This window comes from Aspergillus aculeatinus (assembly GCF_003184765.1).
Source record: "Aspergillus aculeatinus CBS 121060 unplaced genomic scaffold BO66scaffold_13, whole genome shotgun sequence".
Taxonomy (NCBI): domain Eukaryota; kingdom Fungi; phylum Ascomycota; class Eurotiomycetes; order Eurotiales; family Aspergillaceae; genus Aspergillus; species Aspergillus aculeatinus.
In genome coordinates, this window is record NW_020291482.1 from 519852 (window position 1) to 541034 (window position 21183).

Sequence of the window (21183 nt, forward strand, 5' to 3'; positions counted from 1 at the left end):
AGATTTTGGGGAAACGGAAATTGGCGGAATAACGGCTGTACGAAGGCGTCGAGGTCTGAGTTGCTCTAGGGAAGCAACGCGTGACAGGCAGCCGGTGGAGAAAATAGGAAGAAGTGTGAAAAGTAGAAGAAAGAGACAAGTGAATGGGATGAAATGGTAATGATAGTAGTGGAGGCCCAAAAGAGCAAACGAGTGTCTAGGGTCAATAGCAGCAGAAGGGGATGAAGGAAAGTGACGAGGCAGTTCAAGGACTCCTCTCGAGGAAGGAAACGAGTGTGATTGACCGGACTAGTCTAATAATTAGTTAGATTAGGTGGATAGGAATAGAATTGCTGCTTGCTTGCTGGGCGGCAAGATGGACTTGGGGGTGTGGTTAGACTAGGGGAAAGAGGGTCGGTCGATGGTGGAAAAGGCCCTTAAGCGACGCACTGACAGGCTAGTAAGAGGATCCTCTAGGGGTGAGGGACACAAACAACAAAACATGCGAGTTACAGATACAATGAGTTGGTACTTGGTGCTTGGTACCAGGTACGGTAAGGTTCTGGGACCGGGAGGGAGACCAACCCTGGATCAAAGGATGTGCAGCCATGCAGCCGTGCAGCCCGTCCCCCTACAGTACATACAGTAACATAGAAAAGGGCACCACAGCAGGGTGGTAATCTATTTCAGTACTGAGTCAATACCGGATAGCTTACCAGATACAGTACCAGGCAGGTACCAGGTACGGAGCACATTGGAAATGATCCCGCGGGTGTGACGAATGATCGAAGGGAGGGTCCAGGGGCAACTCCCACTTTTTCCTCCTTTGGGTCTAACACGGGCGGAGACTGGCATGTGCGAATCCACTCCAGGCTTGCAGTTTGGTCATGAGCTGCTCTGAAACGGGATGGACATCCCTCCCATGGTACACCAAATAACTTAACTGACTTAACCATTCATTAATATGGTGATGATGATGATGATGTTCTTCCATCTCACTCTTCTAAAGTTTCGCACGACTGACTGAGTGTGTGAACTGTAGTCAGTTTCATGATGCACAGTATCCGATAATCTACACTACTCTACACCTTTCAACTACAGAGGCATCTACAAAGAACAAACACACCCCTCTCTCAGACCCGGTGTATTGTAATGACTCCGCCCATGTCTTACTCCGATTATCGTCCGACCTCGACCACTGCCCTCGAGGATATTTATAGTACGTCGTGAGGAGAAAAAAATTCGGGCACAGTTATCCGTCGATCCGTCATACTTTGAGTGGCCTGCTACCTCTACTGCTGCTGCTGCTGCTGCTGCTGCTGTTCGAATCCGTCCACTTGACAGTCGTTCGTGACGAAGAATCGATGATTTCCCGCTGTCTTCCTTGCTTGTGGCCAAATTATGCCGAGTACGTGGTGGCTGTTTTTGCGAGACACTTTCTCCCGCTCGCCTCAAACTCCCGGGGCAATCCAAAGCAGCAAGCAAGCGATCAATCAATCACCTTTCTCTCGAATGCTATTCCCACCACATTCCCTGTCAAATAGTGTGTAAGTCGAAGTCTGCCTGCCTGACAGTTCCATTCTTCTCAGCCACGCCCGACATTCCACTCCGTGCTCCCGAGGAATGATGTTCAGATCGTGCACGACAGGACCCCATGCCAGTGAGTCGGATGCGAGAACGAAGGGCGAGGCCACCACCGGCAAGGGGAGAACAACACCACTGGCCGAAGAAAAAAAAACCGCTCAGGGACTCACGAACTAAGGTAGACTAGAATCCGTAAACAGTTCTCTCACTAGGCCTCTTTGATCCTAGATGCCTGTGAGCCACCAATGGAATGACGGGCTGAGGTAAAATAGTCCCTGACTCTTGAAGGCCCTTGAGCCCTTCCGGCTAAGTGCAGGAAAGAAGGGGGAGGGGGGAGAGAGTGGACGAAGTGGAGAATTCTCTTCTAGCCCCAAAACCCCCAACCCTAGATGTTCGCCGCTCCGAACTTTTCCCATCGTCAGGCTGTCAAGTGTCAACCAACACCCGCAACAGGCCTTTCCAAATTGAAAGCATTGTTGTTCTTGCAAAGTACCAAAAGATTAGAAGTAAGATTGGAAACAAGAGATGTGAGGTCTGGGCCCTCTGCGTTCAGTGAGATCAAGATTGTTCTCCACTACCGCAATAGCCCATAAGTTACATGCTATGCCACCTTTCATAGGAATAATGTTCGAGTAACAAATCTAACCCCGGGGCGTTGGAATGAACCGCCTCTATCCGGCTTGTCCGGTGTGCGTATTGACAGTGTAAATTGCACGTAAGAACTCTCTCTTTGCGGGCGGTTCAAGCCACGCACGTCGTCGGCTGAATTTGGACCAGACGGTTTCTCAATGGTATGCCGCGTGTCCGGATTGCGGAGTTGGCATGTAAAATGCGATTTACGGCGTGAAGCAAACACCTTCGAGGGCCTCTGTGATCTGCTCACTGCGTTGAACCTGTCAGTTTGAGTAGCCCTGCGATGAGAGAAACTGAAGCCAGACCAGCTTCCTAATCTAACTCGACTTGCCTCGCACGTCTACAACAGCACGAACCTGGGGGTTTCTATGCCGGCATGAACACCCGTGGCCCGAGGTAGTGGATCACGGTTAGCATTGTTTATCTTTAGCAAACAAAGCCCCCCCCCCGGCCCAGGCAAGAAGATTGACTTTGCAGGGCAACTCCGGGCGGGAACGACGAACGATATGTCCCCATTGTAGTATCTAGGTCGCTGGATTGACATCAGCAAGCCATTTGGCACATGACCCGGACAGACGACGGTCGGGCGGGCTTGTGACGGTCTGCAACGGCTGAAAAGAACTCGAGATTCTCGAATGACTGGGGCGGAGCGTTTACGTCTCAGTAACATGAGCCAGCTATATTAGACTGTAGAAGCGGACTGGGTAGGAGAGACCCATTGTATATTTGTGCGCGGTTTGGAACAGAGACAAGGCCTACATCAGGCCTCGTCTCGACTTCAAGAATCAACGACATTGATCATAAGAATAAAGTCGCGTGAGCTGTGCTATGGTCGCAGGGGATAATCCCCCCACATGATAATAGTCCCTCGTGCGAAGAAAAACAAAGCAACATCGACGACGGCCAGAGTGAAACAGGCCGTGGACCATTCTAGACTGTGGGACCAGAGAAGGCTTCCTATCTAGTGATAATGCGAGGCAGTTACCGCTAACGTAGACAGGCAATCACAGAACCTGCCATCATTTTAGCTATCGGCAGCACCGAGGGTAAAATTTAGGTGTATCTATCTGCCTGGTGATTTCACGTGTCCTCGCGGCGGTTGGGTCTATTGGGTTATCGCGTCAATATGTCTTACTAGGTAAAGAGAGAGAAAAAAAATATAATGATGCTTTGGTGGTAGGATGAATTTGTGTCGGCGGGCTATTTTATGTTGCCGGTGAAGGTCGGGCGGAGATATATAAGCGACGAGCGGGCCGCATATTCTTGAAGTATCTACAGGGGGAAACATGACAGGATATTGCTGGATCATTGTCCGCGCGGAACATGCCAGCGGTGAATTCTTCCATGGAAACTACAATCAAAGGCGTGTCCAGCAGAGGAGATGGAACAGTTGCTGGCCTTGGTAGTATGTTCAATCGCGGATCCCGCATTAGCAGGGGCGATAGAGAACCTGGTATACCTTGGCCCTATTCTACTGTAATTTCAGTATCAGGCAGAGGCAGTCTGAGCCCAAGAAGAAAAAGAAGGTTATGGCTGCACTAAGCCTCGGATCTGATTTTACTATCAACAACACCAGACAAATGCGAAATGCGACAGTAGAATGTGACTTGTCGCAACAACAACGGTATCTCCAAAAATCCTTCGATGTCCACTTTTGACGTAGGTTTTCCCTCAGTATATATGCTCATTTAATAAGACATCTCTATCAAGAAATGGAAACCTCGGCTCAGACAGATTGGACGCGCGTCTGTTGAGCTTTTCATTTTCATAAGTCGAACCTCCTCTAAGGCTTGGGGATGTGCAGCGTCTTGCTGACCATTAGACAGCCATGTAGCACAAAAAGAAGCACAAGGGGGTGGAACTCGAACGCGGTTCCTTCGCCCGCGAGGCCCAATGGTAGATTGTCCTGGACCCAGTCCTGAGAGACACAGTAGGCCATAAATGCTGCGATGGATAGGGTGGTTGGGATGGGCGTGCCCTCGAAATACTTGGACTTGCCGGTCTTGTCCTTGGGAAGAACAGCAACGGTCACGTTGAAACGCGCCAATCGGGTCAATCCGCAGAGAACGAAGAACGTCAGGAAGAAGTGGTCGACAGGGGTGCGGATGCCGATGGCGAACGCTGCAGCGGCGGGTGCCATTCCGAAGGAGATCTGGGAGAGCACAAGAGTAAAAGATCAGCAGCAAGCCCCCTCCCATATCAGAAAAGACCACAAACGTACCAGATCCGCCAAAGAGTCGAGCTCTTGTCCCATCAGAGAAGACTTCTTTCTCCATCTAGCGATCTTGCCATCCATGAAATCAAAGAAGAGCCCGAAAGGCATAAACGTAAGAGCAGCCCAGAGAGAGGAATAATCGGTGGGATCCCCGAGACAGTAGCGCATTGACGAGAAGACAGACATCACTGTTTAAAACAGTCAGTATGAGGTCGCAGGTTCTCTCTCGGGCTGGGGTGTAGCTTGCCTCCGCAGAATCCTTTAATTGATACAATTTAGCAGAATTCTCAAAAATCACTTTCCAATGACACCTGATTCCTTACCATTCAGCTCAGTCACAAGATCGGCGAGATGTAAAGCTCTGGTAAAGGATGGCAGATGAGTACAAGGACGAAGAAACCAGCTTGAGGGTCGGGGATGCTAACCTGACCATGCTAAAATGGCCCGTTTCTGCTGAAAGGAGCATCTTTTGCTTTTCTTGCCCTTTAACACAACGTGAGCATCCTTTGTCGCAGACAGACTGGCACCAGGATTTAAGCATACCTCCATCACCCGCAGGTGGGACACCGCTATTCTGAGACGTATTCGACGGCATGGTGGATGTCCTCCGAGACATGCTCAAATTGCAAATATTCGATTGATAAAGAGACTGAGGTGAGGGCGAGAGATCGAACGGGAGAAGCTTGGTTATATGCGGAGGTTGTCCGTGGGGAATGGAAGGGGAATGATGCAATGGGAAACCAGTTATCGATGAAGGAGTGTTGACAGGCGCACAGATTAATTCTTTGACCGCTTAGGCGTGGCTAGACGTCATTGCAAGGCGGTGTTGGTCTGCGCCACACACAGCCTCTGTTACCAACTACCGGAATACGTTGCAGAATTTGCGCCACAAACAATCCTTCGACAAATGCTGCGTAAAGTGGATCTGGCTGGTAGCTAGTGCACTTACAGCAATATAACTGGGGTTATAGCTCAGTGGTAGAGCGCTCGCTTTGCATGCGAGAGGTCTGGGGTTCGATCCCCCATGACTCCATTGTTTTTTTGCCAGATTTGCACCTAGCCGCCTTTCCTGGATCTCAAAGGGCTATCAATAAAATATTATTTAAAGTTTGACTGTCGAATTGCTACCACGGACCAGAATTGCGACATTTATATTTTTTGTGACAATCTGACCTTGTCATACGTGCACCAATCTGTGGTTGGTTGAAACCTGGATATCGGCGAACTACCTCCCACAACCTACGCTGGGCTTGACCAAATAATTATCCAAGACTAGAGAAGCAAAAACAAAGATCAATTAAAGCACATCATAGATCAGAAGCAAAAAAGCATTGGAGTCATGGGGGATCGAACCCCAGACCTCTCGCATGCAAAGCGAGCGCTCTACCACTGAGCTATAACCCCAGCTTAGTAATAGTTCCTTAATTCAGCTCCTATGAGAAAGACAAAACCATCATCGTGACTCCAGATTTTGCCCTATGCTCAGACCTCGCCGCATATGTGTGTCCTTGCCAAGCACATTCCTCATGCAAAAACAAGTCTGGAAGGCATAGTATGAAACAATGTATCTGCACAGCCTGATAAATCTTATACACCTTGACTCGATACCGTCCCCAATCTTTACCTGGCACCCGGCGAACCAAAGATGATTAGTATTCATCTGAAATCCATGCCACAAAAACACCGACCTGACATGTTTATGACCAGCTGCAGGTTGAGCAAAAATTGGAGTCATGGGGGATCGAACCCCAGACCTCTCGCATGCAAAGCGAGCGCTCTACCACTGAGCTATAACCCCAGATTAGTCATGCTGACTTCATTCTAGAAATCCCATGGACTAACTCTCGATCTCGCCATTCTGCGAAGACATCGCATCTCTCTCTTATACTGGGCCCGCGGCAATTCAAGGGAAACAAAGGTAGAATTAACAGGTATAATCATTGCAATACATGGGTCTAATGGCTGCATTGTGCTCACAGCCTCTGCACTTCGAGAAGCAGCAATTTTCCGAGAATGCACAAGAATATCGAGACAAATAAATTCCTGCAAGAAGCTCCCGTTTTCCCATAACGCCGTAATAAGACAGTACTTTAGGTCAGACAGACACTGTCTATCGTCGGAACCCACCGCTGCCACCTCCCCGAGAGAAACCACCACGACCACCGCCGAAACCACCGCCACCGCCGCCTCTGGAGAAACCACCACGGCCACCACCGCGACCACCACCGAAACCACCACCACCGCCACCTCTGGAGAAGCCTCCGCGACCACCACCACGAGGGCCACCACGACCTCTGGGAGCGAAGCCACCACGACCACCGCGTCCACCAGCACCACCACGACCAGCACCGCCGGCTCTCTTGGGCTTGGCAGCTCCTGTGAAGGGTATTAGTATCAATGATCTGTTCATGCACATATATGTTCGGAATCATACCCGGTGGGGGCTTGGGCTTGGGAAGGAACCTAAAGCCACGAGGTTAGCATCGTTCGCATGGTACCCAATGGATGTCGTAACATACTTCTCCAAGGGAAGAAGCTTGTCGCCGCCGATGTAGACCTTGTCACCAGCCTTGAACGAAGTCGCGACAATGCCTTCCTGAGGCTTCACGGTGAAGTAGACCTGGTTGATGGGGCCAAGAACCTCATCGACCTTACCGATAGGGGTCTAAGGGCAAGTCTCGTTAGCAATGGTGTCGTTTCGGGAGCGATAATCGGAGTGGATCGTACTTTGTTCTCGAGGTAGATGGGGGCGTTGAAGTAGGGAATCTTGGGGTTGATCGATTCGCAAACCATCTCGCCTTCGCAAGAATGCATGACAGTTCCCATCTCTGTAGCAAATCCATCAGTGACTAGAGTTTGGTTGTTTTGTGGCGGCATATTTACCCAAAACCTGCGCCGGGGGTCCGACAGGCTGCTGAAAGCCTCCGCGACCTATCCAAAGAAAATTTCGTCAGCCTATCCTCAACGCGACAATCAATTCTCCCATGCTCTTCTGGCTGAAAGCTCACCACCACGACCACCAAAGCTACCGCCACGATTGGCGCCCGTACCACGGCCCCGGAAAGACATGTTGTATTGCTGGGTGTTCTGATCGACCTGAATCCGGAGTCCGGAGAAGTTTTCAAATGGTGGGAAGCCTCGAAGCGGCAAGTGTCGCTAGCCGCAAGGGCAGTTCTAACTCACGTGACTCACCGCCCCCCCTCCCTCCGTCTCGGTTTTTGAGTCATGATCGTCCGATTTCGATGCGGAAGAGCCATCCCGCTGCTGGTTTACCCCTCTTCAATAGTCGGTACACCTCTTCTCAGATTGACCTTCTGACGTTGCGGGCTACAGTTATGGCTTCCGAGGGCTCCAAAGATCTGCCTGTCAGGCCTGCTGCCGACGCCAAACCTGCTGGTGAGTTTAACATTTTTGCCCCGCCACATGTTATCGGAAGCCCTCCTAATCAGTAAACGAGCCAGGCAACGGTCTTCCCGATTTTATCATCGAACGTAACAACCTCTTCGAGGAACTGTGGCAGCAATATTTGGAAGAGCTCAAGAACAAGCCCCACAACGACATCAATGTCACCATCGAACTTGGTGACGGCAACACCGCCAATGTCACCGCGAAGGCCTTCGAGACCACCCCCGCCCAGCTTCTGAAGAACGTCCCCAAGGAATTGAGCGCTAGCATCGTTATCGCGAAGGTGGACAAGGAACTCTGGGATCTTGGTCGCCCGCTCGAGGGTGATTGTACCGTCTCTTATGTGCCGTTTGAGCACCCCGAGGGAAAAGAGGTTTTCTGGCACTCCAGCGCGCACACCCTGGGAGAGGCCTGTGAGTGCGAGTTCGGATGTCTTCTTTCTCACGGTCCCCCCACCCCCCAGGGTTTCTTCTATGATATGGCCATGCCCGATGGGTACGTTCATCTAGCCTTGCCCTTAGGAGTTTCCACGCTAACTGCGAAACAGTCGTGTCGTCAGGGAGACTGATTGGTCGGCCTTGGACAACAAAGCCTCTCGTATCTTCAAGGAGAAGCAGAGCTTCGACCGGTTGGAGGTCACCAAGGAGAACCTCAAGAAGATGTTCGCATACAGCAAGTACAAGCTTCACTACATTGACAAGTTGGTGACCGGCGAAAAGAGCACCGTCTACCGGTGCGGTACCCTTGTCGATTTGTGTAGGGGTCCCCACATCCAGAGCACTGGCAAGATCAAGACTTTCAAGATCATGCAGGTATGTCGCGGTCATAGTATTTCGATCTCATAGTGGCCTATTGCTAATATCTCACAGAACTCTTCGGCGTACTTCCTTGGCGACCAGACCAACGACTCACTGCAGCGCATCCGTGGTGTTGCCTTTCCCGACAAGAAGCTGATGTCCGAACACCTTAAGTTCCTCGAGGAGGCAGAGAAGCGCAATCACCTCAAGATCGGAAAGGAGCAGGAGCTTTTCTTCTTCGACGAAGTTTCTCCTGGATGCGCTTTCCTTTTGCCCAACGGTACTAAGATTTTCAACGCTCTCCAGTCCCTTCTGCGCTCAGAGTATCGCAAGCGTGGCTACCAGGAGGTCCAGACCCCCAACATGTATGATGTTGGTATCTGGAAGACTTCCGGCCACTGGGCGCACTACAAGGACGACATGTTCAAGTTGGACGTCGAGAAGAGAGAGTGGGCGCTGAAGCCCATGAACTGCCCTGGTCACTTCGTGCTCTTTGGTCACCGTGACCGTAGTTATCGTGAGCTTCCTCTGAGAATCGCGGACTTCGGTGTCCTGCACCGTAACGAGGCCTCCGGCGCTCTCAGCGGACTCACCCGTGTCCGCAAGTTCCAGCAGGATGATACCCACATTTTCTGTACTCAGGACCAGGTAAGGATTTGGCACGAGCTTTCCCGTCATTTCACAATGGAACTAATTCAGCGTAGATCATGTCCGAGATCGAGGGTCTGTTCGACTTCCTGCAGTCCATCTACGGCCTCTTTGGCTTCACCTTCAAGCTCAAGCTCTCTACCCGCCCGGAGAAGTACCTGGGTGAGCTTGCCACCTGGAACTATGCCGAAGAGCAGCTGAAGGCTGCTATGACCAAGTTCAAGGGCAGTGACTGGTACATTGACGAGGGCGATGGAGCCTTCTACGGCCCCAAGATCGATATCACCATTGCCGATGCCCTCAAGCGAGAGTTCCAGTGTGCCACCATCCAACTTGACTACCAGGCTCCTATCAACTTCAAGCTTGAATATATGACCAACGAGAAGACGCAGACGGCCCAGATGACCCAGGAGGAGCCTAAGGAGGGCGAGGCCAAGTCCACGGAGCCTGGTCCTGGTCGCGCTCGTCCCGTTGTTATCCACCGTGCCATCATCGGCAGCTTTGAGCGTTTCCTTGGTATTTTGATTGAGCACTTCGGTGGCAAGTGGCCTTTCTGGATCAGTCCCCGTCAAATCCTGATCGTCCCGGTCATGCCCGCTGTCAACGACTACGTCGAGGAGTTGCAGCAAATCTTGCGCGCTGACAAGCTGAACGTTGACATTGATATCAGCGGTAACACCATGCAGAAGAAGATCCGTACTGGACAATTGCAGCAGTACAACTTCATTTTCGGTATGTTCTCGGTCTTGTTATGCTTCTCTCCTTCACTTATGCTAATTCCGTTATTCTAGTTGTTGGTGCCCAAGAGAAGGAAAACCGCTCGGTCAACATCCGTAACCGTGATGACCCCGCCACCCAGAACAAGGGCATCATGGTTCCTCTGGAAGAGGCCCGTGAGAAGCTCCGCAGTCTGCGGAAGGAGCGCAGACTGGTCAACTCCCTGTAAAGGAGAATTCTGCCATTCTGCTCGCTGGTAGAGTGAGTTGCTTAAAAATACTCAAGATTTACGTGTCGATATACCATAGTTTTAGATCCTAGCTCGCATAAAGAGCCAATGCAAGGCAGGAAAGAAAGACAGACTAAGATGAAAGAGGTTGTGCTTCTAGATTTAAAGAGGGGATGTTGGTCTTGCTATTGAGCTGGAGTTTTGACGACGATGTTTTGCTTGAAGCGTACGTAGCCTGGGAAAAGTGCGGTTTGTGAGAAGCTCTGAAGTTATCAATGGCTCGATTGTTGGCGATTACCTTGTCGGGTCCTTCCCGGCTAAACTACTTAGCAAATGCTTATATGCCAGGCTAAATTTACGCGACGGAATGCTGGTAGTTTAGCATGCCAGGACCCCTGACTGAGCTGGTTTATTCGTACGGTTTACGAAGTACTCCGTACTTCATATCAAGAACTGTCTTTGCTTTCTCCTGAACATTGGCGCACTGCTTGATCCATCATATTCCTCTATGAGTGTTAAAGATCCACCCGAGCCCCTCTCTCCACCTATGTCAACGTAAGCTTTAGAGGGCACTTCCTCTCTCCCTTCCTTCCTCCTCCCTCCCCCTGGGGCAATTGTTCCGAATCTTCTGCAACAATTCCATTCAAACACAATTCTGCCGTGCTAAGGTGTCTTCTCCACACCCCAGAACAAAGAAAGTGAGGTGATCATCGTCATGTCTGATCCCTGATGATGTCTCGAATCAACCGTCACCCCTCCCTGCTTATCGCGGCCGCGTTCCTCGCCGCATGCCTGATCTTTCTCCTCTCCTCGTCCCGCCGGACCGCCACTACTGAACCCCTGTCTCACAATGAATTGAACCAGCCGTCGTCGTCTCCCAATGATTACACGAACCCGTGCTACGTGGATCTCGACCTCCTGCGGCAATATTCTCCCACGTCTTCAATTGAGTACGCGCGATTAGAGATCGCCGTGGACCAGTCCGACAATTTCACCGGGTACACAGATACCCTCGATGCCAAGTTTCCAAAATTCCGGACGGTGTCCCTGGAGGGTGATGCGCAGCGGCAGGATCTCTCCGCCGTGCGATGCGCGCCCGCCGTGACTATTCAGGGCCCCCGGCCGCGTCCTCGTCCCGATGCATCGCACCTGGTCTTCGGCGTTGCGACATCGATGGAGCGCCTGCTTGATTCTTTGGATGCCTTTGCGCATTGGGCCGGTGGAACAAACGCGCGGATTCTGGCCGTGGTGGACAGTGCCGGCGCCGCCAAGAAGGAGGCACTGGCACGGGCGGAGGCATTGGGGATCCGTTTGGTGATCCGGGAGAATGCAGTGGAAGAACGCTTGGATCGGTGGTTCTATCTGGTTCGGTACCTGTACGAACTGCGGGACGACAATACCCAATGGACGGTCCTGATCGATGATGACACCTTCTTCCCCTCGATGGAGAGGCTGGTCGACCGACTGGCCACATATGACCCGACGCAGCCGCATTACGTCGGGAGCATGACGGAGGACCTGCATCAGTTGTATAGTGGGGGTTTGATGGCATACGGCGGTGCGGGGATTTTCCTCTCGCTGCCTCTGGTTCAGCAGCTGCAGCCTTTCTTCGACGAGTGCTACGTCTTCAAGAGTGGCGGCGATCGGATGCTCTCGCAGTGCATCTACGCGCATACGAACACGAAGCTTACCTGGGAGAAGGGCCTCTTTCAGGTGGATCTCCGCGGCGATGCCTCCGGGTTCTACGAGGCAGGTCGGGAACAACCGCTCTCGGTGCACCACTGGAAGTCCTGGTTTCAAGCGGACATGGTGGCTCTGAGTAAGGTGGCCAGCATCGCTGGCGACGAAGCATTACTCCATAGGTGGCTTCTACCGAGAGACTGGTACCTCGTGAACGGCTTTTCGGTAATCCAGTATGCTACGATCTCGGATGACCCGCTGCCCATGGAGCAGACATGGGATGACAGCAAGTATACGGGGCCGGATCCGTTCACGTTCAGCCTAGGACCGCTCCGGCGGAATGATGAGAACAAGATCTCGTACCGCCTGCAGACTGCAGTGGCAGAGCGCGAGCGGGTGCGACAGATCTACACGCGACAGGTAGAGCCGGAGAGGCTAGAAGTGTTGGAAGTAGTTTGGGTTGTTGCTTCAGCAGACAATCAATGATTTTTACTTCTTAGATTACAATTCTAGTTTAGCGCAAATAGACCAAATGAATACCATTTATGAGCTCTCAAGCTGATTGGAAATCAGGTGGTGGTTCTGGGCTGCACACACTAGATCTTACATTGAGCGGCTGAATCGCTGGTGTGCATGCAGCGACTCGCCAATGCAGTCATGCCATCCTCCGATTGTTGCTAGGAGCTTGCCTTCGGCTAGGCCCAGAAATGCTTATCTTCTGCCATACTAGGTAGGAAAAATCCTTGTGCCTGTGGGAAGTGGCTGTTCAGTAGTACTAGGTAATGCATTTTCGAGCTCATAAAGAAATTAGGCCGCCGTGATAGGCAGAATTCTTTTCCGTATGAAGCTGGGGCCATATCACAGATGCAGTCAGGCTGCATGCATTTATTATCACGAGTATTATTGCTGCTGCTGCTGCTGCTGCTGCTGCTTGCTTCTCACTACTCACGCAGCACGGTGCGCGCTTCGTCGACCCAATCAGTGGAGCTGTCACATTTCAGCTGGTCTCCATCGGCCCCTCTCTTCCATCATTTGCAGCAAAGCAGACAGGCGGTTATCTGTCTGCTGCAAGCGGTTGGGTCTCCGGTGGGTTTCAGGACTCGAGACTGGGTCCATCCAGCGATCGAGGCTAGCGAGTCAAAGGAGCATATCGTGGCCTTCTCGGTCGGCCTGGGCTTTTTTTTTTGTGTTTTGCCAATTGCCAGCCTTAGTTGTCTTAGTGTACCCTTCCTTGGCGGGGCGTTCTGGACGGGTTGACGGTCAGTCAGTCACCCAATCCTTGGTTCTTGTCTGCATTTATTATTACTGTATCACTGTTGCTCTCTCGTGTGCGTAAGGCGAGCCTCTCGTATAATTGAGGATGTCCGCGATGGGATGTAGATTTCTCTGGAAGGGGGCTTTGAAAGAAAGACAGAACAAGGTTATAGCGACAGATAGAAAGGAAAGAGTAGAAAGGAAACTTGTGACCAGCAAGTTTCCCCCTCATCCCCCCCCTCATTATTGCCTTTTCCTCCAAACTATTTGCTTTGTACCCCACCGGGTCGGAACAACTCGCCCTCCCCCTCTTTCCCCTTTGAGCCTCCTTGTCTCTCTCTCTCTCTCTCTCGCTCTCTCGCTCTCTCGCGCCATCCTCAACTCTCACTCGCTCTTCGTCTCCTCCTCCCGTCTTTCTCTTTCTCCCTTCTCTCCCCTTTCTCTTGCTATCCTCTCCTCCTTCCGTTGGCTTTTTGTCCTCATTGTTTGCTCTCATCTTGCTCTGCCGCTAGTTCAACATGTCCGACCTGCAGGGCCGCAAGATCTTCAAGGTCTTCAACCAGGACTTCATTGTCGATGAGCGCTACAATGTCACCAAGGAGCTCGGTCAGGGCGCATACGGTATCGTCTGGTATGTTGTGATGCTTTTCAACTGGTTTCAAACGGGAAGGGCAATGAAGACTAAGAACGGACAGTGCTGCTACCAACGTGCAGACGGGTGAAGGTGTTGCCATCAAGAAGGTCACCAATGTCTTCAGCAAGAAGATCTTGGCCAAGCGCGCTCTGAGAGAAATCAAGCTGCTTCAGCACTTCCGAGGCCACCGTAATGTACGCTCTCACGCTATCTAGACTCCTGGGAAATCGCTGACTCGAGCTTGTTGCAGATCACTTGCTTGTACGATATGGATATTCCCCGCCCGGACAACTTCAACGAGACCTACCTATACGAAGGTAAGCTCCCCCACCCCAATTATTGCATCTGAAGGGCTCGCTCACATAATGGGTCACTCCTATAGAGTTGATGGAGTGCGACTTGGCCGCTATTATCCGCTCCGGACAGCCACTCACCGATGCCCACTTCCAATCCTTCATCTACCAGATTCTCTGCGGTCTCAAGTACATTCACTCTGCGAACGTGCTGCACCGTGACTTGAAACCCGGTAACTTGCTGGTCAATGCCGACTGCGAGCTGAAGATCTGTGATTTTGGTTTGGCCCGCGGCTTCTCGATCGATCCGGAGGAGAATGCAGGATACATGACGGAATACGTCGCCACGCGCTGGTACCGCGCCCCGGAGATCATGCTGAGCTTCCAGAGCTACACCAAAGCTAGTAAGTGATATCCGGTTCTTTCCATGTCGTGCGAGATGCTGATATCAGGACGCAGTCGATGTCTGGTCTGTCGGCTGTATCCTTGCTGAGCTGCTCGGAGGCCGTCCGTTCTTCAAGGGTCGCGACTATGTCGACCAGCTCAACCAGATCCTGCACTACCTGGGAACTCCCAACGAGGAAACCCTTAGCCGCATTGGCTCCCCCCGGGCCCAGGAATATGTGCGCAACCTTCCCTTCATGCCGAAGATCCCCTTCCAGCGCTTGTTCCCCAACGCCAACCCCGATGCCCTCGACCTGTTGGACCGCATGCTTGCTTTCGACCCCACGTCGCGTATCTCGGTCGAAGAGGCGCTGGAGCACCCGTACCTGCACATCTGGCACGACGCTTCGGACGAGCCCACGTGCCCCACCACTTTCGACTTCCACTTCGAGGTTGTCGACGATGTGGGTGAGATGCGCCACATGATCTACGACGAAGTTGTGCGTTTTCGCTCCACCGTCCGGCAGCAGTCGCAGGCGCAGGCCGCCGCGGCCCAACAACAGCAGGCTGCCCAGCAGACGAACGTGCCCATTCCCGAAAACCAGCAGGGCGGATGGAAGCAGGAGGAACCCAAGCCCCAGGAAGCGCTCGCCGCGGGCGGTGGCCACCAGAACGATCTGGAATCGTCTCTGCAGCGTGGCATGGATGTGCAATGAGTGTGTGCGGTTGCTGCCTGCGCTGAGCTGCCGGTATCATCCATGAACCATCAATGACTGCACTACCAAGGGATGACCAATGGAAGATGGAAGATGAAAAAGAAGAGATCTAGTACGGGGCACGATTGCTCCCACGTAATATCTGTCGATTCGAACCCCCTTTACCAACCAAATTCGTCGACTTGCCCGTTGTCGTTCTGGAACTCGCGGGCGTTTCCGGGACTGTCATCTGCCCGATATATGCTATGTCTATTACCCTCCAACAATATAAAACCTTCGCGGTTCACTGTCAAATCTATTCTTCTGAGATGCAAATAAACCAGAATTCAACTTTCTCCGTGTGTTTTCCCTGTCAGAGGACTTTTTTTCCTCTGTACGGTTTCATCATAGATGAGAGTGCTTCATCTAGGTGACTCGATCTTCGAGGTCTTATTCCCAGTAATCAACCACTTCTAATTCGTGCTTCGTCCGAGAAAGAAAGTGTTCTTTGACAGATACATTAGTTGTAAAACGAGCCACTATCGTATTCGTCTTCATCAGTCATAAATACCGTTGATATTCCACTATACTATACACATCAATCGCCACGTAACGTCATCGAAAGACCCAGGATTTTGCATCCTTTCTTCATCCCAAACCTGAAAAGCTCCACGTAGAAGAAACAAGCAAAATCCAAAGTAATCCCAAATCTCAAGCAAAGCCCTCAAGAGATCACCGTTCAGATGCCCCTCCCCCCCCGGCTCTTTCTCACACTACTAGAGAATATGATAATTCTCGTTCCAAAACAGTAGGTAGCAAGAAGATAAGACAGAGTCAAAGCAGAAACCTCCCGCGCCTTCCCTGAAAGACAGAGCTATATAGACAAGGGCCAAATAATAGTCAGAAGTATATGAAATGACCCTCAAAAAAAGCATCTAATTCATGTAGAAATATATGTCCCACTGAACGGAATTAGCTCAAGCTTCAGTAGTAATACCCGCGCCACCAGACCGCCATACAAGCGGCGACCACCAGATCCAACATCTTGATGCCTTCGTCCTCGATGATCAGCTTGCCGAGCTTAGCGGATTTGCCGCGCATGCCGCCGCCGGCGCGCTCGCGGGCCAGGGAAAAATCGAGGCGTTCGTCTTCGCTGGCGCGGCGGCGCAGGAGGAAGGCTTCCTCTTCTTTTTGCTTGGCGTGATGGTGGTGGTGATGGTGGTGGTGAGGATCGTCGAAATCGCCGCCGCCGCTGCTGGTGCTGCTGTTGGATGGGTGGCGGGTATGGTGTTGATGTCTGTGCGGGCTACCGCCACCACCACCTCCAAGGCTCGAGGTGCTGGCACCAGAGCGGGCGCGGGGACGGGTGTAGGTGTTTGGGTTGAGGAATTGGGCGAGGGAGTTGCGTTTGGACGTTGTCGAGGCGGCGGAGGTTGGTGTTTGCGGGGAGGAGATGGCGGGGTTAGTGGGGTGGCTGGATTCGCCGGGAGAGGTGGTGAATTGTTGGGGATTGGAGAGGTCCCGGAAAGGAGTGGTTTGGCTGAGGGCGAAGGGGGAGACGTGGGATGGGCCGGGAGGTTGGTGGAGGTGACCGGCTTGGAAGGGCGTGTTGAAGCGGATCTCAGCCACGGTTACGGCGGGGGTCTCGGGGGGCGGCGCCACAGTCGAGGCAGCGGAGGGAAACGGGTGATGATGACTGCTGTCGTTGCTTCTGCTGTGAGAGTGATGAGGGGCGCCTGGCGTGGGGATCATATGTTTGCATTTCAAGCTGCGGCCGTTGACGCTGGTGGAGAAGGTACAGATGCCGTTCCAGGGTGACGTGAATGTGTAGTAGCCGCTCTTAAGTTTGGACATGCCCGGCGGAAGTGGCTTAGGCGGACTGCCGCTGCCTCCATGGTCGAGCGCCGCGCGGTTCATGTCCAAAGACCCCCCTCGAGGCTCGTCTTGGATATATGGCCGTGAGACGCAGAGCTTGCGGCGGAAGCGTCGAGGTTGGGAAGGGTTGTTCGGGGCGGAAGTCGGCTTGGGACTTGGGGTGGGGTCCAGAAAGCCAGGCGGAATAGAAGCCGGAAGCTTGAATGATGCCAGTGACGGTGGTCGTCCGTCGGTATTGGGAAGGTTCAACCCCAGACTAGCAAGGGAGAAAGGCTCATCCTGCGCCAGAAATCGATTGTAACCCGGGGTAGAGATCTCGATATCAAAGGCGCTACCGTCCAAGCGGGGAGTGGAAATCGTCGCGACATTCCACTGACTGCCATGGGTGGGATCGCGGCGAATGAGAGTGATATGAAATCCGGGGGCATCGCGGGGTTGACGCTCCTGCGGTCTCCGGCTTGGAGACTGGCCTGGGCTTCGCGCAGGCGATCCTCGATAAGAGCGCGCGGGGCTCCCATGAGCCGAGTGCGGCCGGATTTCAGGCCGAATTCGAGGCCGCCTAGTGTCTAAGCTATTGCGACTGGACGACAATGCCTCGTATTTCTCCTTCCAGGTTTCCTGACCGCGGGATATGTACCCCGACAACGCCGCGCTCCACCGGTTGGGTCTTTTCATCGAGACAGCGTCACTACCTGCAGGATCTTCCAACGGGGCTGCAGGTAGCTGCTTAGGCGGACGCGCATTTTCCAGATTTGTAAGGTCTCCCGCAGCGAGCTGCAGAACGCTGTCGCGATCATCCAGTGGCAGATGTGGCGGAGGGGTAACGGGCGAGGTTTCACTGGGCACGGTGCCTTGGAAGCTAGGACGATAAGGGAGATACGGACGCTGTAAGGTATCCAGCAGAGGTGGCGGGGACTGAGGCTCCTGCGATTGCCATGAAGTTGGGCGCGGATGGGCTGGAAGCGGAGGAGGTGCGACATTGGCTTCTGCCTTGGGCGAGGCAGCCGCATTCGCGCCGCCCGGTACAGGCTTGCGCCGGACGTTGTTCAATCGCGCCAGATGTGATTGGCCTGCAAGAGGGGTGTCCGCATCATCTCCGAGAGCTTCCTTGCGCTTCCGGGCCTCCTCTTCGCGCTCTTGTTCGTATTCCTGGAGAAGGGCTTCATCTTCGGGGGTTGCGACGTGCAGGTAATAGAGGGAGGCATTGATTGCCTCCGCCGATACGCTCGATTTCGTTGGGGGTTTCAAGGGAGTGAGGAAGACATCTATATTGGCGCAAAACAGACAGGACAGTCAGCAGTTGTTCATCCATGTAAAAAAGCGAATCCAAGACTGAAAGGTAGGTGGCTGGGTCGCACGACTAGCCTCGACGGCAGGCGATCGATAGTGGTAGTGTAGTGCGGGGTATTTGCCGATATCATGCAGGAAGGGTCTGTATGGTTCACATTGTTTACCCACCTCTACTACCAGGTACACGCACGATGTACAGGACTAGGGGGTCCAACTTCTTCTGCGCCGGATTGCGGGGATAAGCGGGAGGATTCGAGGCGATGGCCGTGATTGAAGATAGCGAGCGGGCCTCGACGGGGGCTCGAGGCAGCCCTGAAACAGCCTCCCCCTCCCCCGCAGCGTCAACCTTCGGCATGGGATGTGGAGGCGAAGTCCTGAAGTGGAATGGACTGCGCAGACAATTGCGCTCAGAGATCCAAGCCAGGAGAGGCCGAGCAGCTATCGAGTTGGACCACCAGAAGGCAAAGAACAAGAGGAAGAAGAAAGAGGCTGGGAGAGAAGCAAATAAGAGGCGCGGAGAAGCCGGAGAAAACGCCAAGAAGATGTGTCGATCGTCATCGGGCAGCCATACGAGAGACGGGGATGGGGAGGATCAAAATAAAAAGAGATCAGAGAGATCTCAGAGTGGATAACAATGAAAGGACATAGTCTGGAGAAAAGAATGATAGTTGGGTTACACAGAAGAAAGTTAGTTGAGTTGTGGCTGAAGAGGCAGAAGAGGAGGAAGAGGGAGAGGGAGAGGGAGAGCAGACACCCGAGCTTGGACTCGGCGGGTTGTTTGGTTGCCTGGCAGCCCCCCTTCATCCATTCGTCTAGTTGACGGGCAACAATACAGAAAAATCTACAATAATTCACAACTTACAACACAGTCAACACAATGATCATCCATTGAGATGATGGCAGATTGGTGTTTGGTATCTCGCTAACAATATATCTTCATGAGAAAGAAAGAAAACAAAACAAAAAAAAGCCCTTGGACCTACAGTCCTCCAGTCCCGACTGCCATTGATCATTCCCCATTCGTCCATCAAACCACTCTAGGTAGATACAACCATCCAAGGTCAAGCCATAAGAATGTCGAGGGAATGACAGACAGACAGTCTGGATAGAGAGAGAGAAATAAAGAAAGAAAAAAGAAACGAAATGACAGTCACCGCATGAACGCCAATGCTCCTTCCAAATGTATATGCCCGTGATCCATCTCCAAGACCATATAATCCAAGACAGGCTTAAACAACCGTCTCCGATCGCTCGCCGGTCGCAATGATTGGCACATTAAGCCCACGTTCAGGGCTCTGCAGCACAAGCTGCTCGTGACGTCGCGCTCGCAAGAAGTCGCTAATGGCTCGAATCAGGATAAACCACCCGACAATCATCAACACATAGGAAATCCATTCGCTCGTGGTGATGCCGGACATGCCTCCACCGCCTCCGTCACCTCCTGTGCTGCCATCAACATTATTAGGGTCAAAACTGTGGCTGTTTGGATCGGGAGGCGTGACATAGTCGGCGCCGCCTTCGTCCGACCCTTTCGACTCATTGCCGCCTTTCATGTAGAAGCCGTATTGCACCAAAGTCAGACCGAGACCCGCCCGGCTACCGTTTTTGGCTGCATGTGTGGTGTGGAGTAGATAAGTCAAGAGGAAGCCGACCAGCTGGAAAGACATGGAGATCATAGCATTCCAAACGAACGAGAAGATCGAGCCGACCGGCAGCCCGTCCACGAAAACCTCGTCCGAAGAGATACCAGGGGCCAAAATCGTCGTCTCCCAGTATGGCGGGGTGGCGTCAGCTGCCGCTTCTTCGTAGGACTAATCAGAGATAGTCAGTACACATATCCTCCCGTGGCAACCCAGCGCGCGGATTACAAATCACATACCGGTGGTAAATCCTCGTTCTTCTCCCCACGCTCGGGCTTGGCTGCCAGATTGGCGAACACACCGTCGTTCGCCGAAGTAACCACCCGGCTTGCTCCAGAGCTGGGGGTGCTGAAGGACGGCAAGATGGTTGGTCGTCGCTGGATGCCTCCGGTACCGCGAATCTCCCCTGAGGACGCCTCAGGGCTGGCGCCCGTTCCTCCAGATGAGGATGCCGCTGCGGTGTTCGCTGCTGCCGCACTGCTGTGATTGTCTGCCATGGCCCAGGGTTCTGGCTGGGCCCGCATTAGCCGCTGACGGTCATCAGGCTCGTCGTCAGGTTCTGAATCGCTGCCGTCCCCGAAGGCATCGGCTAGGGTCTGGTCGGCATCGTGTCGGCGAGGGTCATCGTTGGGCAGAAGGCGTCGGGAAGAGAAAGAGGATGAGCGAGAACGAAAGGAAGGGGGAGGGGAGTTCGGGGTCGGGCTGGGTCGGAGAGGGATGGACGATTGAGATTGAAGGTGGTCGTCTTCATCGTGGGCGTTAACCTGCATTTGATCCCATCGCGTCAGTTTATCTGATATGGTACCAAACCCACCACACCCAACGAGCGCAGAAAGAATGCTACCACTTCTGATCGAGGCCCAGGGGAGGGAAAGTGTTATTTGAGTTGCATACCCTTTGATAACGCTGCGAGCTCATAATGAGCGGAGCGAGCGGAGCAACCGGATCGGAAGGGAAAGGAAAGAATCGAACACAGTCAAAACGAACACCCCGGACAAGATAGAGAGATCGACAAAGAAGACGGGAGGAAAGGGAGAGAGCAACCCAAAGGGGATGTGGAGGGGGTGAGAAGATGGGATGGCGAGGAGTGGAATGGAAGGAGATGATCGGGGATGACGAGGAGACGGGCGTAAGGCACTCAGGCACCGCTGGGTGGGTGGCGCAAGGCTGTCGGGGCCTTAGGCAGAAGCCAATCAGTAAGCATGAGTTGGTTGCACAACATACTTCCTCG

The 21183-nt window shown here is 52.8% G+C and overlaps 6 protein-coding genes and 3 non-coding genes across 9 annotated transcripts; 4 read left to right on the top strand and 5 right to left on the bottom strand.

The window, feature by feature from the left end:
• Window positions 1-3979: 3979 nt before the first annotated feature.
• Window positions 3980-7480, bottom strand: BO66DRAFT_409926 (Gar1-domain-containing protein; the record flags this gene model as incomplete). The annotated part of the gene is made up of 10 exons (XM_025649208.1): window positions 3980-4348; window positions 4418-4599; window positions 4735-4772; window positions 4933-5028; window position 5655; window positions 6587-6705; window positions 6761-6787; window positions 6931-7076; window positions 7139-7260; window positions 7420-7480. 10 exons carry the CDS (start codon window positions 7478-7480, stop codon window positions 3980-3982), a joined length of 1161 nt encoding a protein of 386 aa, XP_025506040.1.
• Window positions 5373-5444, top strand: BO66DRAFT_t101. The gene has a single exon. It is a non-coding gene; the product is annotated as a tRNA-Ala (tRNA).
• BO66DRAFT_t104 lies at window positions 5744-5815 on the bottom strand. The gene has a single exon. It is a non-coding gene; the product is annotated as a tRNA-Ala (tRNA).
• BO66DRAFT_t103 lies at window positions 6138-6209 on the bottom strand. Its single transcript has one exon. It is a non-coding gene; the product is annotated as a tRNA-Ala (tRNA).
• Window positions 7481-7670: 190 nt separating the features above from the next.
• On the top strand, window positions 7671-10607 carry BO66DRAFT_345782 (threonine--tRNA ligase THS1). The gene is made up of 6 exons (XM_025644561.1): window positions 7671-7807; window positions 7873-8311; window positions 8364-8628; window positions 8686-9261; window positions 9318-9993; window positions 10053-10607. The coding sequence occupies exons 1-6, from the start codon at window positions 7747-7749 to the stop codon at window positions 10205-10207; spliced, it is 2172 nt and encodes a 723-aa protein (XP_025506041.1). The 5' UTR covers window positions 7671-7746; the 3' UTR covers window positions 10208-10607.
• Window positions 10608-10734: 127 nt separating this feature from the next.
• On the top strand, window positions 10735-12373 carry BO66DRAFT_419132 (glycosyltransferase family 31 protein; the record flags this gene model as incomplete). The annotated part of the gene is made up of 1 exon (XM_025649792.1): window positions 10735-12373. The coding sequence occupies exon 1, from the start codon at window positions 10937-10939 to the stop codon at window positions 12371-12373; it is 1437 nt and encodes a 478-aa protein (XP_025506042.1). The 5' UTR covers window positions 10735-10936.
• A 1068-nt stretch (window positions 12374-13441) lies between these two features.
• mpkA (mitogen-activated serine/threonine-protein kinase SLT2) lies at window positions 13442-15291 on the top strand. The gene is made up of 5 exons (XM_025649045.1): window positions 13442-13772; window positions 13837-13969; window positions 14026-14092; window positions 14158-14472; window positions 14528-15291. Exons 1-5 carry the CDS (start codon window positions 13660-13662, stop codon window positions 15166-15168), a joined length of 1269 nt encoding a protein of 422 aa, XP_025506043.1. The 5' UTR covers window positions 13442-13659; the 3' UTR covers window positions 15169-15291.
• Window positions 15292-15753: 462 nt separating this feature from the next.
• On the bottom strand, window positions 15754-18972 carry BO66DRAFT_345789 (uncharacterized protein). Its single transcript, XM_025644562.1, has 2 exons — window positions 18481-18972; window positions 15754-18287 (listed from the first exon to the last, which is right to left on the bottom strand). Exons 1-2 carry the CDS (start codon window positions 18665-18667, stop codon window positions 16132-16134), a joined length of 2343 nt encoding a protein of 780 aa, XP_025506044.1. The 5' UTR covers window positions 18668-18972; the 3' UTR covers window positions 15754-16131.
• Window positions 18973-19200: 228 nt separating this feature from the next.
• BO66DRAFT_390345 (metal homeostatis BSD2 family protein) lies at window positions 19201-21045 on the bottom strand. The gene is made up of 3 exons (XM_025646981.1): window positions 20847-21045; window positions 20192-20716; window positions 19201-20123 (listed from the first exon to the last, which is right to left on the bottom strand). Exons 1-3 carry the CDS (start codon window positions 20868-20870, stop codon window positions 19542-19544), a joined length of 1131 nt encoding a protein of 376 aa, XP_025506045.1. The 5' UTR covers window positions 20871-21045; the 3' UTR covers window positions 19201-19541.
• Window positions 21046-21183: the final 138 nt, after the last annotated feature.

Excerpts from the sequence above, each read along its gene's own strand:
- BO66DRAFT_345782 (XM_025644561.1), top strand. The coding sequence starts at position 7,747 with ATGGCTTCCGAGGGCTCCAAAGATCTGCCTGTCAGGCCTGCTGCCGAC. Across the intron at positions 8,629-8,685 it reads AGACTTTCAAGATCATGCAG|AACTCTTCGGCGTACTTCCT; the intron begins GTATGTCGCGGT and ends AATATCTCACAG. Across the intron at positions 9,994-10,052 it reads GCAGTACAACTTCATTTTCG|TTGTTGGTGCCCAAGAGAAG; the intron begins GTATGTTCTCGG and ends CCGTTATTCTAG.
- mpkA (XM_025649045.1), top strand. The coding sequence starts at position 13,660 with ATGTCCGACCTGCAGGGCCGCAAGATCTTCAAGGTCTTCAACCAGGAC. Across the intron at positions 13,970-14,025 it reads ACTTCCGAGGCCACCGTAAT|ATCACTTGCTTGTACGATAT; the intron begins GTACGCTCTCAC and ends AGCTTGTTGCAG. Across the intron at positions 14,093-14,157 it reads CGAGACCTACCTATACGAAG|AGTTGATGGAGTGCGACTTG; the intron begins GTAAGCTCCCCC and ends TCACTCCTATAG.
- BO66DRAFT_345789 (XM_025644562.1), bottom strand. The coding sequence starts at position 18,667 with ATGCCGAAGGTTGACGCTGCGGGGGAGGGGGAGGCTGTTTCAGGGCTG. Across the intron at positions 18,288-18,480 it reads GCGTGTACCTGGTAGTAGAG|ATGTCTTCCTCACTCCCTTG; the intron begins GTGGGTAAACAA and ends GCGCCAATATAG.
- BO66DRAFT_390345 (XM_025646981.1), bottom strand. The coding sequence starts at position 20,870 with ATGAGCTCGCAGCGTTATCAAAGG. Across the intron at positions 20,717-20,846 it reads GCTCGCAGCGTTATCAAAGG|GTTAACGCCCACGATGAAGA; the intron begins GTATGCAACTCA and ends GATCAAATGCAG. Across the intron at positions 20,124-20,191 it reads AGAACGAGGATTTACCACCG|TCCTACGAAGAAGCGGCAGC; the intron begins GTATGTGATTTG and ends ATCTCTGATTAG.